Consider the following 17,257-nt stretch of genomic DNA (forward strand, 5'->3'; position numbering starts at 1 on the left):
TTTGTAATGATTGTCGAGTTATGTTTGACCTTTCTAAAGCAATGCACTTTTGAAGAATCTAACACATGTATGACCACAATTTTTAGGGTCCGAGCAATCTAGAACAGAAGTAGTCAGACGGTCAACTTAGTGCTTAAAGTTAAATGTTCATAAGAAGCATAATAAAATATGTGTTTAGATGTATAGATATGCAGATACTACTTCTAATTTAAAGATCAATTAAACAAATTAGAAACAAACAAACTATGTGTAATTATAAATAGGGTTATAGACATATGACTTTTTTTTCTAATAGTCCCCATTTGAAAGTGAATTAATTCTTGGATTGTTTCTTGAAATTATGAATTTATCTAATTTAATTCCATAAACTCCTAAATTTACTAATGCTTCAAGGTTTTGCTGTAGTTTTATGTGCCTAATGTGACAAAATAGTAACCAATAAATTGATTCTTGAATTATTTTTTTTTACGATCTACAAGAAGGTAAGGGGAAATAGAGTTCAATGGCAATTGAGGAAAATACAAAATTTATTGGAAAATCATTTGGAATAGTTTATATTCAGACTAAATAAACTAGTTGTTTGATGTCATGCTTGTAATGCTTAGAAACTAACATCACATACAGAGTCTACGAGAAAAATTATAAGAGTGTGAAGAAGCAATTATGGTTATAGAAAGCATGAAGAATCTGTAAACAAAATGCAGGAAATACTTGTAGAATTATTCTCCTATTCAAATGTCAAATGGAATAAGAAAACATTTTCTTACTCATAAACCAAATACAGTAATAGCAATATGAAATTTCAGCTAATTATGTTTGTTCGTCAATCAATATAATAGAACTCTTAAGGGGGGCATACCACTTGATCGTTTACATCAGATTAACGATTACAAAATTACTCCTTATCTTTCTTTCTTCTAATCAACAGACTTCATTTGAGTTATTTCCATGGCCTCTTCCTTCTCTTTCATCTTTTTGTGAAGAAAATTAATCAACCTTTTTAGTGAATCTTCAACTTCATGTTCCTGCAACAACTGCTCTGCCACTTCTGCTGGTGTCACATTGAGTATGTCTATCAATTCCTCAATTTCTTTGAAAAATTTATGATCCTTAATCCCTAAGTAATTGGTAGCAAGAAGTTTGAATCCAGAAGGTGTGCAATATGTCATGTGAATGTGCACATCCATTCTGCCAGGTCGCATCAGTGCAGGGTCAAGCTTTTCTATGTGATTTGTTGTGAAAATTATGATTCTTTCGCCTCCACAGCTCGACCATAGCCCGTCAATAAAATTCAGTAAACCTGACAAGGTGATCTGCAATAAAAAATATATATCAGCATGGTAAAGTATTACACAATACACTATTACCATATCCAAAGTATCCCAATAATTGACTCTTAAATTATTCAAGAAAATTACAAATTAATGGAGGGTGAAATTATTGTAGTTCCATGTTGGTAGAATTTATAAAAAAATATCGACTATTTCGACACATTATAACAATTGTTCTGAACTCCTTCACATCTTGTCATGTCGAAATGCTGAATAAAAAAAAGCCAACATATCCTATCTAATTTATGGTAATTAATCAATTATCCTAAAAATACTAATAGCAAGAGGGAAACCCGTAACCTTCAACTTGACCAATTCCCTGACTACAGATGTCAAACTACCCCATAAACTAAAACCAAGTCGGAATAGTAAAGATAGGAAATACAAAATTAAAAGACTAAATTTACCATGCTTTCTGACTGATAAGAATCATTTGAATGAACATTCATATCATGATTAACCAAATTAGCTTCCAAATTAAGGGTACAATCAATGTCCTCAATCACCAAAATTGACTTATTGGTTGTGGCAACCAACAACTTCCTTAAATCTGAATTCCTTGTCACTTTAGTCAACTCCAAATCATATATATCGAAATTCAAATAATTTGCTATTGCAGCTATCAAACTAGATTTCCCAGTCCCCGGAGGACCAAACAACAAATACCCTCTTTTCCATGCCTTTCCTACTTTCCAGTAATACTCTTTCCTCGTCATGAATTTCTCCAAATCCTTCAAGATCATGTCTTTCTGGTCTGAATCCATCACGATTGTCTCAAAAGTGGTAGGATGATAAAAGTTCACCGACTTCCACATGTTATGTAAACAGAATTTCTTTCCGTAACCCACAGTATGAATCTTGATCGTCTTGTTTTTGTGTTTTTGCAATGTTACTTCTTCCACGATGTATGTCAAGTAAGAATTAAGGACAAGGTCCTTGTTTTTCTTGTGAAATGTCAACTCAAAGGACCTTATTATAGATTTCTCAGCAGAATCCATGTCTCTGGGGTTGTAGAAGTGTTTAGACTCTGTTTGTCTGCAGAGCCAAATCCACTTGAATGTCTGTCCATTATAAACATCTATAACCTGTTGGAATAGAATCGCAAGATTAAAGAAAAAACATCATCTTCACAAGATCTATTATCTTAAATTATTACGAAGGTAAATTAAATGTGGAAACTTACCTGAGCACTCATGAATATAGAACAATTTTTCAAATCATGATTTTAAGAAAAGTGATTTTTACTTTTCTAATGGTGGACTATTAGAAAAATGTCATAGTTTGTTTTTATTTTTTCTTGTTTATCAGTGAATCAGATGTTGTATCAACATATGTTTGTCTGATCTTGAAACCCCAACCCCAACCCTATTTATAATTACACTTAGTTTGTTTGTTTCTAAGTTGTCTAATTTATCATTAAATTAGAAGTTGTATTAGTATATCTAAACATAATAATACATTTTTTATGATGCTAAAAGCTAAAAAATTTATTTCTAAATAGCTCATAGACACAATATTTTTATAATCTGTAGTGTCAAAATATTTTTGTTTACCCACATAATTAATCCACTCTAGTCTATGTATTCTTAGTAATTAATATATTTGAAGAGTCAAAAGCAATACAATATGTATATGCACGCAAAACATTACCTCCTCATTACGTTCCATGGTAATGTTGAAATTTTTCTCCTTCGCAGTCTTACTGATTTTAAGTCTATTGATGTGAGGGGACAACTTGTTCGCCAAATAGATTGTTGCAGCTTCATAAATTTTGTTTTTGACTAGGCCATCAAATTCGTTAATCACCATCGTTAGCTGTTTTGAGAAATTGGTGAACATGTTCTTGAGTCCATAGAAGAGATATGCATAGAGTTCCCTGGGAATGTAGTTGTGGACTATCGTCTGAACCAACATGATTGTTGTAGCAATTGAGCCCACTCTCGATAAAACCCTCTCTGCTAGGGCTAGTTTCAACTCTGTTGATGAAGAGGACATGCTTCTTAGGGACTTTTTCGCTAGTCCGTGTGTAAGAACTAGTTTTTTTCCCCTGAAAAACGAACAATCAATGCAAGAAAATAGCGACAAGTATTTAATATTTGATTCCAATTATGTGTGGGATTATAATGCTTATGAAATTTATGTAGAAAGGTGTAATCCTCTAATTCTTATCATCATGACCATCAACTGTTGGTCTTTGCTTGTTCTTGAGTTGATGAAGCATTTGTTATCGATATTTTAGTATGAATATGGAGCTAGGGTTTGATCACACATATGAAGGTATAGAAACTTACGACTCACCACCAGAGATGAAGAACTTGCAGATTGCCCCTAGAGTGTATAGTTCTCTCTAGTTCTTCGGATGATCTTCCGATTGAAGATGCTTTCTCCCCAATTCCTTGAATGACCCCCTTGAGAGGTATGTATCACCCCTATTTATAGTTGTAGAAGATAGACAATTTAAGTGTAGTAGATGAACTCTCTTGCTTGATTTTGATTGGCTCATTTGATAAGATCACATTTAATTGGCCAAGACATGTCAGTTGTAACATGTGTCTGCATTTGATTGGTGTTTATTATGACTAAGTGTGCGGCGTCATTTGAATACGTAATATCATTTTATTTGACTTGGTGTGTTGTATCATTTGACACGTGGAATGGGCCTTCGGCTAATTGAGCGGGCTCATTATTTGAAGACCAACTCAATGGACCAGCTCAGGTGAAATTGAACTTATCTTTAAATCCATATTTTGGAATTAAATTATTTGATCTTAATTTGGGTATGATATATTTCTAGATTTAATTCCATAACTCGTATGTCTGTGATAAAATAGTAACCAATACATTGATTCTCGATTTTTTTTTGATCTACAAGAATGTAAGGAGTAATAGGGGGTGGAAAACAAGAGCGGGTGGAATACGAAGATCTAACCACCAATATGTATAACTTACCTTTTTAAGTTTAGGTGATACCTTTTTATCACACAATACGTTAGCGGCATACCTTCATTTCATCCATGCTGCCCCAATGTGATGTATGACATATCATCGATGTCTCCACTATTCTAGAGTACGAACCCAAGATACTTACAACTCCCTCTTGGAAATAGTTTGTGTGGCAAGCTTCACTTCCAGGTCCCCCTAGATTTGGACTCCAAATACTCCATTTTAATCCTGCTCATCTTGAACCCTGGGACTCTAAAGTGTGTCTCCGAATCTTCAACCTATCATTAACTCTGTCACGTATCTTATTAATAAACAATATGTCGTCTACAAATAACATATAGCAAGGCACCTCCTTTTCAATAGACCATGTCAACTCATCTATCACCAAAGCAAATAAGAAAGGGTAAAGAATTGATCCTTGATGTAGCCCCATCTCAACTAGGAAATTCTCCAAGTCTCCTTTGATCGTTCTAACCCGAGCCTTAGATCTATCTTTCATGTTCGCCCTAATATATGCCATCAGGACACCTTAGCCACGAAATACCTCCAGAGAACATCCCTTGGGACTTTATCATAAGCCCTTTTAAGGTCAATGAACACCATATGAAGATTCCTCTTTTTTTCTGTACTTCTCCTAATCTCTGCACTAGGTGGATGTTTTAAGTTGTCGAACACCCTAGCATGCACCAAAATTGATCCCTAGAAATGGACACGCCTATCCTCACCCTCATATCTACCACTCTCCCAAACCTTTATTGTGTGGCTCAGCAATTTGATACTTGCAGTTTTGGATTTCACCCTTTTTCTTGTACAATGGAACCATTGTCCTCCACCTCCATTCGTTGGGCTTTTTTGTTATCTTAAAAATAGCATTAAATAAAAAAAATAAGGAAATAGTAAAATAGTAACCAATATATTGATTCTTAAATTATTATCTTTTTCCGATCTACAAGAAGGTAAGGGGAATTAGGGTGCGATGGCAGTTGAGGAAAAATATCAGATTTAGATGTTATACACAAAAGTATGCAAAAATAACTTTAATGATTTTGTGTAGCAAGAAAAAGGAATGTGTTGATCAATCTTACTAAAAATATAGAAAGAATATGAATGTAATAAAAACAAACATTAGCAGCCTTTCGTTGTGAAGTTATGACTAGAATTGATGGGTATCATTAAAATACTATTTTTACCTTTGAAATATCTTTACTTGAAATTTACTATTTGCATGACAAATTACTGATGATGTCAGAAATATGCTAATGTTTTATTTTATTCATAATATATTTCTTACAAGATATTATTACACAATATTTGAGAATGATTTTTGTAGAGGGGTTATTTGAGTGTACTAATATAATGAATGTTGTTATAGAGAAGTACAATATAATATGAAAAAACTATTGGAGAAAATCATGTCGTAATAATGACGGTCGTTATAGAGTGTTTTGATGGTAGTTAGTATTGACGATGTAGACTTTGAAACTTTCCTATATTGTGCCCTCTAGACTTTGTGATTCTCAACTAAGGTTGTGTGATAGATATTCTTGGTACTTAAGGGTACTCCAAGATATCTAAATGGCATGAACCCGTTTGAAAAGCCTAATCGGTAGTTGTTGGTCATCTTTTACTAGGGATGACAATGGGGCAGTGCGGGGTAGGGGTTGGGCGGGTTGAGCTTAACCCACAAAATTTTTAATCTGCCCCGCCTTGCATCACAATTTGTTTCATTTTCAATCCACCCCACCCCATCCCGCCTCCCATAGACCTGCACCGCATGAACCCCCCGCATAATTTTTTCCTTTTTTTCTTTTTCTAGCTTAGTTTGATACTAAAATAAAATTCGTAAACATAAATTCATTTTTGTATTAATTTAATAGGATAGTGACTTCCAAGTTTTATTTTTTTAGAGGTCATATTATTTTTTATTGAACCATTTTCATTCACTATCTTAAATATTTTAGTAGTTTTGAAGAAATTATTATAATAAATAATATTTTGTCACACTCTTATAACATATAAAAAGTTAAAAATTAAGCTAGAACCCACATAAAATTACACATACCCGCCCCAGTCCCGCATTAGTTTTTAAAACCCCACTTCAATCCGCCCTGCATCCCACCTGCTCCGCACAACCTTCAACCCGTCTCGCCCTGCCCTACTCTGTATAGCCTTAAACACACCCCACCCCGCCCCGCATCGGTTCCGCGACATTGCCATTCCTGTCTCTTACTCCAAAATAAATGGAGCTTTTCTCCTTATTTTCCACTAACCCTGCAAAATAATAATAAATCATCAGCAAATCCTAGTTGGACCAGGTTCAACTTTGCACATCTAGGATGGTGTTTTAGTTGTGGTTGGAGCTTTAATCTCTTTAGCAATCTACTGAAGTAGTCATAGCTAGAAAAAAAATGTAAGGAGACACTGGGTCTCCTTGTCTTTTTTTGATGAAGTAATTAGTTCTATTGCAGGCATCAAGTAGATGCATAATAGTTACAAAAGCTTAGTAGCAAAAGGTCATCTCTCCTTTACATTGTTAATTGAGAATCAGGGAGCAGACATGGTTTAGAAGTGAATCAGGGCAATCTAGAGGGGATAAATAAACCCAAATATACAAAAACATGAGGCAGTTAGCTTCTAAAGATTGGTAAGTAGTTGATATTCCATCAAAGCATCTTCTATTCCTTTCGTTCCAGATACTCCAAAAAATGGCTGAAGGTATCATCTTCCATATTCTCTTGATGGTTCTATCAACTTTCCAGCAACCCCAGCTTATTACAACATCCCTGATATTCTGAGGCATGACCCATTTGAAGCCAAAAAGATCTAAAAACGTACTCCACAAGTTTGCTGCTATTTGACATTGTAGAAATAGGTGGTTGTGTGTTTCTGCTTCCTTCTTGCACATATAGCATCTGGTAGCCATCTGAAACTTCCTTCTGGTCAGGTTGTCTTGGGTCAGGCAAGCTCCATGGTCCAGCTGAAGCAACTAATCTTAGGAGGCAATTTTATCTTCCATATAAGCTTCCAAGGCTAGTGGTCTGTAATTGCATTTCGTGGGCCTAGATGCTTGAGAGCTGCTTTAACTGAGAACTTCCCACCCCTTTTTTTCTCCCCAGTTGAGCTGGTCTGGTATTTCACTGTTAAATGCAACACTGTAAAGTGTTGCTAGTAGGCTGACCAACTCCTCCATTTCCCAGTCCTGTATGTTCCAAGAATTCCCTTTTCTGTATTGCTGAATAGTAGAGTTAGGCTCCCTTGCTTTCTGGAACATGTTAGGGTAAGCAACCATTAAGGAGGAGTTGCCTATCCATTTGTCTCTCCAGAAACTGATATGTTGTCCATTCCCTGCAATTAAGTATTTGTGTTGAGAGAACTCCCATAATTTGCTTATACTTCTACAGACACCAACTCCATATGGAGCTGTTGAAACATTAGAACACCAGTGGTTTAGTGCTTCATGTTTAGCAATAATCACATCCTTCCAAAGGCTATGCTCCTCTTGAGTGTATCTCCACAACCACTTCATAAGTAGGCATTTGTTTTGCAATGCTAAGTCTCTAATGCCCAAACCACCTAACTTTTTTGGTAACAAGACTATTGGCCAATTGACCAAATGGAATTTATGGCTTTTGTTATTCCCTTCCCATAGAAAATTCCTTCTGGTTTTGTCCAGTTGCTTCAAAGCCTTACTAGATATGGGATGTAGTGACATACTATATGTTGGGATACTATCTAGTACACTGATTATCAATGTAAGTCTTCCACCCATAGAGAGGTACTGCATTTGCCATGTAGCAAGCCTTTTTTCAAACTTTTCAATCATTCCACTCCAGATGCCATCCGCCTTTTATTTAGCCCCAAATGGAAGGCCTAAGTAAGTGGTTGGGAAAATTCCAGTTCTACAACCCAATATGTCTGCCAGCTCCTCAATGTTCTGCACCTCATTAATAGGATAGATCACACTCTTGAGCATGTTTATATGGAGACCTGAAACAGCTTCAAATATGAGTAGCGTAAGGTTTAAATATAGGACCTGCTCTCTGTCAGCCCCACAAAAGATCAATGTATCATCTGCGTAAAGCAAATGTGAGATGTTAACTGCTCTATCCCTTCCTATATCAAAACCTTTGAGCCATTGCAGTTGTTTGGCTTTGTTTAACATTCTACTCAACCCTTCCATAGCTAGGATGAATAGAAAAGGTGAAAGTGGATCACCTTGCCTTAGGCCTCTCTGTGCAGAGAAAAAGCCTACTAGGCTTCTGTTGATTAGAACTGAATACTTAACTATGGAGATGTTGAACTTAATCCATTTAATCGACCTATCACCAAACCCCATCTGCCGGAGAATAGATATGAGATAAGACCAATTCAAATGGTCAAAGGCTTTCTCAACATCTAATTTGCAAAGTAGTCCAGCATTCCCCTGTTTCAATTACCAATCAAGCACCTCATTTGCTATGAGTGAGGCATCAATGATTTGTCTCCCTTTGATGAAGGCATTTTGTTGGTTTGAGACTAATTTCCCCATAACTGTCTTCAATCTATTTGCGAGGACTTTTGCAATGATCTTGTATATGCTTCCAATCAAGACTAATGGGTCTGTAATCCCTAAGTTCGCTTGCCCCCTTTTTCTTAGAAAGAAGTGATATGTATGAAGCATTACAAGACTTACCTATCCAGCAATGTTGATGGTAGTGTTGCATAACTGTTAATAGATCTGTCTTGATAAACTCCCAAGAGCTCTGGAAGAAAGCCATAGTAAAACCATCAGGTCCGGGGGCTTTGTCAGGGGCACTTGATTTAATGGTTGCTAATACTTCCTCCTCTCTGAAAGCTGCTTCTAAGTTACTGCTTTCCTATGATGGAGGCAATTCCTTCAAACATGATTGTAGGCCTCCACTCTTCTTGTTCAGTGTACACTCCTTCAAAGAACTCTAGTGTCTTCTTTTTAATTGTCTCCTTATCTTCAATGACCACATTGTCTACTAGAAGTCTGTCTATGCAATTGGATCTTCTACTAGAATTAGCAATCTTCTGAAAGTATTTGGTGTTCCTATCCCCTTGAGCCAGAGGAACTTGGATTTTGCCTACATGAGATCTCCTCTATCTTGGCTAACTGTTGTATCTCAGCTCTCAGGCTTGTCATTTGACTAGCCTCTATAGTGCTCAATTGTTTGCCTTCAGTGTTCCGTTCCAAGATCATCAACTCGTCTATTGCTTTTCCTTTCATGGTCTCCAGTTTTCCAAATTTCTCCTTGTTCCAAGTTGTTATGTCCTTCTTTAGACTCTTCAATTTTTGCATAAGGATGAAATCAATCCGCCCATTGAAATTTTAGCTCTGCCACCAGAGTTTTAGCTTATCCAGAAAGCCATCAACTTCCAGCCACATGTTCTCAAATTTAAAGTAGGAAGGAGTGGCATCCCAATCCCCACTTTCCAGTAAAATGGGCCTGTGATCTGAAATTACCCTTGGCAATGCAATTTGTTTCACAACCTTGAAAGAGTCATTCCATTCCGAGGGTATAATGAATCTGTCAATTCTCAAAGCTTGTTGATTGTTCTCATCTCTGGACCAAGTGAATTGGGCTCCCTGCAATGGTAGGTCAATTATCCCCAGGTCTTGGATTTTATGTCTGAGAATGTTGCCATGGATCTTGATCTCCTTTTGCAATTTAACCGTTCACTTTCAAATCTGCATACATTTAAGTCACCCCCTATGACCCACTCATGTTCCCAAAGTCCTCTTATCCCTGCTAGTTCATCCCACATCTCCTCCCTTTTCGAATTAGTGTGTGGACCATAAATGCCCATGAAGCACCATCTGAACTCTTCAAGTGTACTTTGTAGCATACACGAGATCGAGTAACAGCCCAGTTGTGTGTCCATTTTCAGTTTTTCACCCATTTCCTTTTATCCCAGATTACTATAATACCACCTCTTGTGCCGTTTGCTGTAAGTTCCACCCAATCAGCCCATCTATTCCCCGCAGCCTTGGACTTTGGTTTCTTGTAAACATAAAATGTCTACTTTCCACTTCTAAATGAGGGATTGATAGTGCTTCTCTTCCCCTCCTCATTCAGCCCCCTTATATTCCAACTAAGGACTTCCAAATTCATCTAGACAGTGAGGTGTACTGCCTGCCCCTACTTCCACTACTTTGTTGTTCTTTTTTGTCATAATTGATCCCACAGATTAATCTTTTCCTCTCCCTTCTCCTTTGTTTTTTTTCCGACTCCCAGACTCCTTTTGATTTAACTCCAGCTTTTGAACTTGTTTTTGTCTTCTTTGCTCCATTCTTAGAACTAAATCTAAGAGATCATGTTCAAAACTGTAGCATTGACCCCGAAGGCTTTGCATGCCTTAACCATTGTGATTTTTGTCCACTTTGATGTCTCGACTACAGTTGGTTTGTCTATAACCTGTGGATTGGGGTTACCTTCATACCAAGTGAATGGTAAAGCTTCTCTTATTGCTATCGAGGGGAAATCTGTATCTGAGTTGAAATAGGCAACCAGTTCCCTGCTTGAGGTGTGTTGTTGCAATGGCCTGTAGATTCTTTCAAGGGTAATTCTTTCATCATCTGCATCTGACTGCCCCACTCCTGATATTTGCTCTACGAATTCTGTTTGTGATAGAACACTGAATCTATTAGAAGCTGGGTTGGGTTTTTAAACTTGCCAAATGGTTATAAGTTTAAAGAGTTTGGCCTCATTTAAAACTTTAGCTTTTCCCCTCTTGCCATTTGGGCCTGTTTGGTAATAAATCTGATCAGCTTCTAGGCTCACTTGTAGTTGATTCAGCACTGGACCACTCCCATTAACATTATTAGATTCTTTGACTTTTGCCCTTTTGTCCACTGGGCAATCCAGGTTGTCCCTTTTTGGAGTAAAGTTGTCCTCTTTTGAATTAAAGTTGCTCCTTTTTAAATTAAAGCTGTCCCTTTGTGTCTCTTCATATGATACGAGGTTTGAGGTGCCAACTTCTTCCTTTGACTTCCCTTTCTCGAGAAGAGTGGCTTTTCCGGCGAGACGAACAACCGTATGCAGATCCTCTAAGACTGTGAGATCGAAACCCCAATCTTCTTTGAGCAGCTCTATGGATCTTGTGATTACCTTCATGTTCTTCTTCGCACATATTCGAGCCCATAGCATGTGTGTTCTGTGTGTCGTGTCTTCATCAACTCCAACATAGCCTCCACACTTATCTCTGATAAATTGAAAGGTTTCTGAAGACCATGCATGTAGTGGAATTCCAAAAACCTTTATCCATTTATGATCAGATTTCTTTGAGGTTAGCTTTGAGCCAGCCACTGAAGACCACCATTCAAGAGTTAGCTTTCGTCCCTTCCAGAACCAGTCACAAGCTTTTACCCTACATGCCTCCAGTATTGATTATGGTTAATGGGTGTGACTTTAAGTCCTGCAGTAACTTGCAGGTGCCCACAAACCATTTTTGGATGATCTCTGCATTTGGACTAGTGTTGAATGGGTCTCCTTGACTTAACCCTCGTTTTGCTTCAAAAGGCACAGTTGGTTCCCCTTGTCCCAATAGAATAGGAGACTAATGTGAGGCACTCCATAATCCAGTGCACAAATTTTGTTGGAAAATTCATGCGATTCAAAACTTGTTCCGCTAAGATCCATTCCACTGAATAATTACTTACCACTTGCAATCGATGAGTATTGTACAATAGGAAATGGGTCGAAATTTCTTCACAGAAGATGGACTCTTCACTTTAGGGAGTAGGGTAACTTGTGTGCAATTTATTGGCTTGTAAATGGTCGATCAATTAATGAACTCTATTACAGCAACAACATCTATGACATCTCCTCCAATTACTGGCCATGATTTTATGAAGAAGCATGAACTAAAACCGTCTACACCTGGGGCTTTTAATTCATCAATACTCTTTAGAGCAGTATACAACTCTTCCCGTCTAACGGGCGCTATCAACTCCAGCTTCCTGTTAATAAAGGCTATCAACTCCAGCTGTTGGCTTCTTTTTAGGTAGGAGGCCCTTCACGAAAAACCTTTGGATCTACAACAGGCATTTGGGTGTTGGCAGTAAGCAAGAGTGACTTGTAGAAAACTGACATCCTTGCTTAACCACAATTTTTGTATGAGTATATTATATATATAGTATTGATACATATATTTTGTAAATTTTTCTGACGAAGCGGTGTCGCTTGACACCCCTTCACTGAACATAAGTCTGCCCTGTTGTACTCCCCTATACTTCATATTTGCAAAGAAATAAGTAGAATTAGAATCCCCTAATTGGAGCCACCGAACTCTAGATTTCTGCCTATTTATGTTCTCCTCAATCATGCTCCATTTTTCTAGTTTCAATTTGAGTGAGTTTTCCGGCTCAATCAATATAGGGTCATGCCTATGATCCCTCATTTGTTTTTGATGAACAGCTAGATCTTTCCTGCATTGGACTGCCTTCATTTGTTTTTGATGACCAGCTAGATCTTTCCTGCATTGTGACAACCATGTTGGTTTGTTCGATAATCCACAACTACATCCCGTTGGAACTCCATGAAAATCTCTTCTTTGGACTAAAAAACATGTTCACTAAGTTCTTGAATCAGCTAACGATGACGATTGGCGAATTTAATGGCCTTGTCAACAACGAAATTCATGAAGCTGCTGAAATTTATTTGGGCAACAAGTTGTCACCTAACATCCATCGACTTAAAATTAGTAAGCCTAAGAAGGAGAAAAATTTTAACATCGTCATGGAACGTAATGAGGAGGTAATGTCTTACGCACACGATATATAATGATACATGTTATGGTATTTGTTATCTCAAAAATTTTAGACTAAACTAAAAACTATGTTGCTTGGACTCTTAAAAGATATTTACTACTAAGAATACATGGATTAGAGGTGGAAAAATTTTGTAGCTAAACAACAATATCCGTCGCTACATATTATTAGAAAATTGTACTAGCTATGAGCTACTCCCTCTGTCCCTATTTAGTTGTCCACTTTAGAAGTGACATACATATAAAGACACCAATGATTATCATAGGTTAATTACAATTTTAACCTTAACTTAAAAGATTATGCAACTCCCCATGTATAATAAATGTATCTTTTGGTTTCAAAAAGCATGGATTGCAACTTAATAGTACTAGAAATTTTCTAGAATTAAATAAGGGCATATTAGGAAAAATATTGTTGTCATTTCTTGATTTGTTAAAATGGACAAGTAAATAGGGACAAATATAAAAAGAAATATGGACAAGTAAATAGGGATAGAGGGAGTATTTAGCAACATTTTTCGTAGCGAATTTCAGTTTTTTTGAAATGATTGTCGAGTTATGATGGTCCCTTCCTAACCTATGCACTTTTGAAGAATCAGACACATGTATGACTACATTTTTTTAGGATCCGAGCAACATAGAAAAATATGTGTTTTTATGTATAGGTATACATCTAATTCAATGATAAACAAAAAAAATAGAAATAAGCAGATTGTGTTATATAAATAGGGTTATGGTCTCCAAATCAGACATAAAGACTTTTTTCTAATAGTCCACCATTAGAAAAGTGAATTAATTCTTGGGTTGTTTCTTGATTCATCTAAATTTAATTCCATAAACTCCTAATTCTACTAATGCTTCAAGATTTTGCTTTAGTGTTATGTGCCTAATGTGTGATAAAATAGTAACCAATATATTGATTCTTGAATTATTAATTTTTTTCGATCTACAATAAGGTAAGGGGAAATAGGGTGCAATGGCAATTGAGAAAAATGCAAAATTTATTGGAAAATCATTTGGAATAGTAGAACAGAGGGAATAATCTATATGCAGACTAAACTAGATGTTTGAGGTCATGCTTGCATAGCTTTGAAACTAACATCACATACAGAGTCTGCGAGAAAAAGCTTATAAGAGCATGAAGAAGCAATTAATAAAGTGCAGGAAATATTCTTATCTGAAGCACTCATAAACCAAATACAGTAATAGCAATACGAAATTCCAACTAATTCTGTCTGTTCATCAATCAATATAATAGTACTCTTAAGGGGGGCATACTACTCTTAAGGGGAGCATTCTTTCTTCTCATCATCTGACTCCATTTGAGTTATTTCCATGGCCTCTTCCTCCTCTTTCATCTTTTTGTGAAGAAAATTAATCAACCCTTTAAGTGAATCTTCAACTTCATGTTCCTTCAACAATTGTTCTGTCACTTCTGCTGGTGTCACATTGGCTATATCAATCAATTCCTCGATTTCATTGAAAAGATTATGATCTTTAATCCCCAAGTAATTCGCAGCAAGAAGTTTGAAGCCGCAAGGTGTGCAATATGCCATGTGAATGTGCACGTCCATTCTGCCAGGTCGCAGCAGTGCAGGGTCGAGTTTTTCTATGTGATTTGTTGTGAAAATTATGATTCTTTCGTCTCCACAGCTCGACCATAGCCCGTCAATAAAATTTAATAAACCTGACAAGGTGATCTGCAATAAAATTAAATATATTAGTAAGGTAAAGGATTACACACAACACAATACACTAATACCAAATCCAAAATTTCCGAATAATTGACACTTAATATATTCATGAAAATCACAAATTAATGGAAGGTGAAATTGTTGTAGTTCCATGTTAGTAGAATTTGTAAAAGTATATCGACTAGTCCTTAGGCAAGGACGCATTCTAACAATTGTACTGAACCTCTTCGTGCTCTTATCATGTTGAAATACTGCACAAAAAAGGCCAACATATCCTATCCAATTTATGGTAATTAATCAGTTTCTTAAAAACCCATTATCTTCCACTTGACCACTCCCTTAACTACATATTTCATACTAACCCATAAAATAAAATACATAGCACCAACTTTTTTTATTTAATCATTTAGTATATATCTGAGTTCGTACCTAGTAAGAATAGTAAAGATAGGAAATAGAAAACAAAAAACTAATTTACCGTGATTTCTGACTGATGAAAATCACTTGAAGGAACATGCATAGCTCGATTAACGAAATTAGCTTTCAAGTTGATGGTACAATCAATGTCCTCAATCACCAAAATTGACTTATTGGTTGTGGCAACCAATAACTTCCTTAAATCTGAATTCCGCGTCACTGTAGTCAACTCCAAATCATATATATCGAAGTTTAAGTAATTCGCTATTGCAGCAATCAAACTAGTTTTTCCAGTTCCCGGAGGACCATACAACAAATACCCTCTTTTCCATGCCTTACCTACTTTCCTGTAATACTCTTTCCTCCTCGTGAATCTCTCCAAATCCTTCAAGATCATCTCTTTCTGGTCTGCTTTCATTGCGATTGTCTCAAAAGTGGCAGGATGATCAAAATTCACCGGCTTCCACATGTCATGTAAACTAGACATCCTTTCGTAACCCACAGTATGAATCTTGATCGTCTTGTTTTTGTGTTTTTGCAATATTGCTTCTTCCATGATGTATGGCAAGTAAGAATTAAGGACTAGGTCTTTGTTTTTCTTGTGAAATGTCAATTCAAAGGACCTTATTAGAGATCTCTCAGCGGAATCCATGTCTCTAGGGTTGTAGAAGTGTTTAGATTCTGTTTGTCTGCATAGCCAAATCCACTTGAATGTCTGTCCATCATAAACATCTATCACCTGCTGGAATTAAACCGCAAGATTGGAAAAAAAACATCATCTTCTCAAGATTTATTATGTTAAATTATTGCGAAGGTAAATTAATTGTGGAAACTTACCTAAGCACTTATGAATATAGAACAATTTTTCAACTCAAGACTTTGATTTCAAGAGAAGTGATTTTCACTTTTCTGATGGTGGACTGTTAGAAAAATGACATAGATCTTATCTAGAAACCACAACCATATTTATAATTACCCTTAGTTTGTTTGTTTCTAGTTTGTCTGGTTAATAATTAAATTAGAAGTCATATCAGCATATCTACACATAATAATACAGATCTTATGATGCTTCTTATGTTTACATATCTTATGATGTTTCTTAAGTTGATTGCTATACTAATTCTATTTTATGTTGCAAGGACCTATAAATGTGGTCATACACGTGTCAGATTCTTCAAAGGCGCATAGCTTTAGAAGAAACCGACAATCACTACAAAATTAACTAAAATTAGCTGGAAATTTTATTGCTAAATAGATTATAGCTAACACGATATTTTTCATAATCTGAAGTGACAGGTATGTTTGTTTACCCACAAAATTACTCCTCTCTAGTCTATGTATTGTTAGTTGTAAATATCTTTCAAAAGTCTAAACAATACAACTTTCAATTTGGTCCAGAACTTTTATGATAACAAATACCATAACACGCAATAGCATTATATATATAGATTGCACAAACATTACCTCCTCATTACGTTCCATAGTGATGTTGAAATTCTTCTCCTTCTCAGGCTTACTTATTTTAAGTCTTCGGATGTGAGGGGACAACTTGTTGGCCAAATAGATTGTTGCAGCTTCATAAATTTTGTTTTTGACCAAGCCATCAAATTCTTCAATCACCATCGTTAGCTGTTTTGAGAACTTGGTGAACATGTTTTTGAGTCCAAAGAATAGATATGCATGGAGTTCCCTGGGGATGTAGTTGTGGATTATCGTTTGAACCAACATGACAGTTGCTGCAATTGAGCCAACTCTCGATAAAACCCTCTTGGCTAGGGCCATTTTCAATTCTCCTGATGAAGAGGACATGCTTCTTTAGGGCTTTTTGTCTAGTGGGTGTGTAACAACTAAATTTTTCTTCCTGATAAACGAACAATCAACACAAGAAAATAGTGTCAAGTCTTTAATATTTGATTCCAATGATGTGCGGGGATTACAATGCTTATAAAATTTATATGGAATCGCGTAATCCTCTAATTCTTATCATCACGACCATCAACTAATGGTCTTTGCTTGTTCTTGAGTTGATGAATTAATTGTTATTGAAATTTTAGCACGAATATGGAGCTAGGGTTTGATCAGACATATGAAGGTATAGAA

The 17,257-nt window shown here is 36.2% G+C and overlaps 2 protein-coding genes and 1 pseudogene across 2 annotated transcripts; all 3 read right to left on the reverse strand.

The window, feature by feature from the left end:
- Positions 1–902: 902 nt before the first annotated feature.
- On the reverse strand, positions 903–3,564 carry LOC107013119 (annotated as a pseudogene).
- Positions 3,565–8,121: 4,557 nt separating this feature from the next.
- Positions 8,122–10,178, reverse strand: LOC107013121. The gene is made up of 4 exons (XM_015213108.1): positions 9,975–10,178; positions 9,742–9,864; positions 8,981–9,130; positions 8,122–8,697 (listed from the first exon to the last, which is right to left on the reverse strand). Exons 1-4 carry the CDS (start codon positions 10,176–10,178, stop codon positions 8,122–8,124), a joined length of 1,053 nt encoding a protein of 350 aa, XP_015068594.1.
- Positions 10,179–13,039: 2,861 nt separating this feature from the next.
- LOC107014810 (AAA-ATPase At3g50940-like) lies at positions 13,040–17,205 on the reverse strand. The gene is made up of 3 exons (XM_015214904.2): positions 16,622–17,205; positions 15,219–15,896; positions 13,040–14,746 (listed from the first exon to the last, which is right to left on the reverse strand). The coding sequence occupies exons 1-3, from the start codon at positions 16,964–16,966 to the stop codon at positions 14,330–14,332; spliced, it is 1,440 nt and encodes a 479-aa protein (XP_015070390.1). The 5' UTR covers positions 16,967–17,205; the 3' UTR covers positions 13,040–14,329.
- Between the last annotated feature and the right edge of the window lie 52 nt (positions 17,206–17,257).

Source organism: Solanum pennellii, chromosome 3 (assembly GCF_001406875.1).
Source record: "Solanum pennellii chromosome 3, SPENNV200".
Classification (NCBI taxonomy): Eukaryota; Viridiplantae; Streptophyta; class Magnoliopsida; order Solanales; family Solanaceae; genus Solanum; species Solanum pennellii.

What these genes read in the sequence shown, in the direction of transcription:
- LOC107013121 (XM_015213108.1), bottom strand. Translation starts at nt 10,178, where the DNA reads ATGGGTGAAAAACTGAAAATGGACACACAACTGGGCTGTTACTCGATC. An exon ending in AACAAATTGCATTGCCAAGG is followed by an intron (nt 9,131 to 9,741) that starts GTAATTTCAGAT and finishes CCTCCATCATAG; the next exon opens with GAAAGCAGTAACTTAGAAGC. An exon ending in TCAAGACAGATCTATTAACA is followed by an intron (nt 8,698 to 8,980) that starts GTTATGCAACAC and finishes TAATTGAAACAG; the next exon opens with GGGAATGCTGGACTACTTTG.
- LOC107014810 (XM_015214904.2), bottom strand. Translation starts at nt 16,966, where the DNA reads ATGTCCTCTTCATCAGGAGAATTGAAAATGGCCCTAGCCAAGAGGGTT. An exon ending in CTATGGAACGTAATGAGGAG is followed by an intron (nt 15,897 to 16,621) that starts GTAATGTTTGTG and finishes TAATTCCAGCAG; the next exon opens with GTGATAGATGTTTATGATGG. An exon ending in TTCATCAGTCAGAAATCACG is followed by an intron (nt 14,747 to 15,218) that starts GTAAATTAGTTT and finishes ATTTTATTGCAG; the next exon opens with ATCACCTTGTCAGGTTTATT.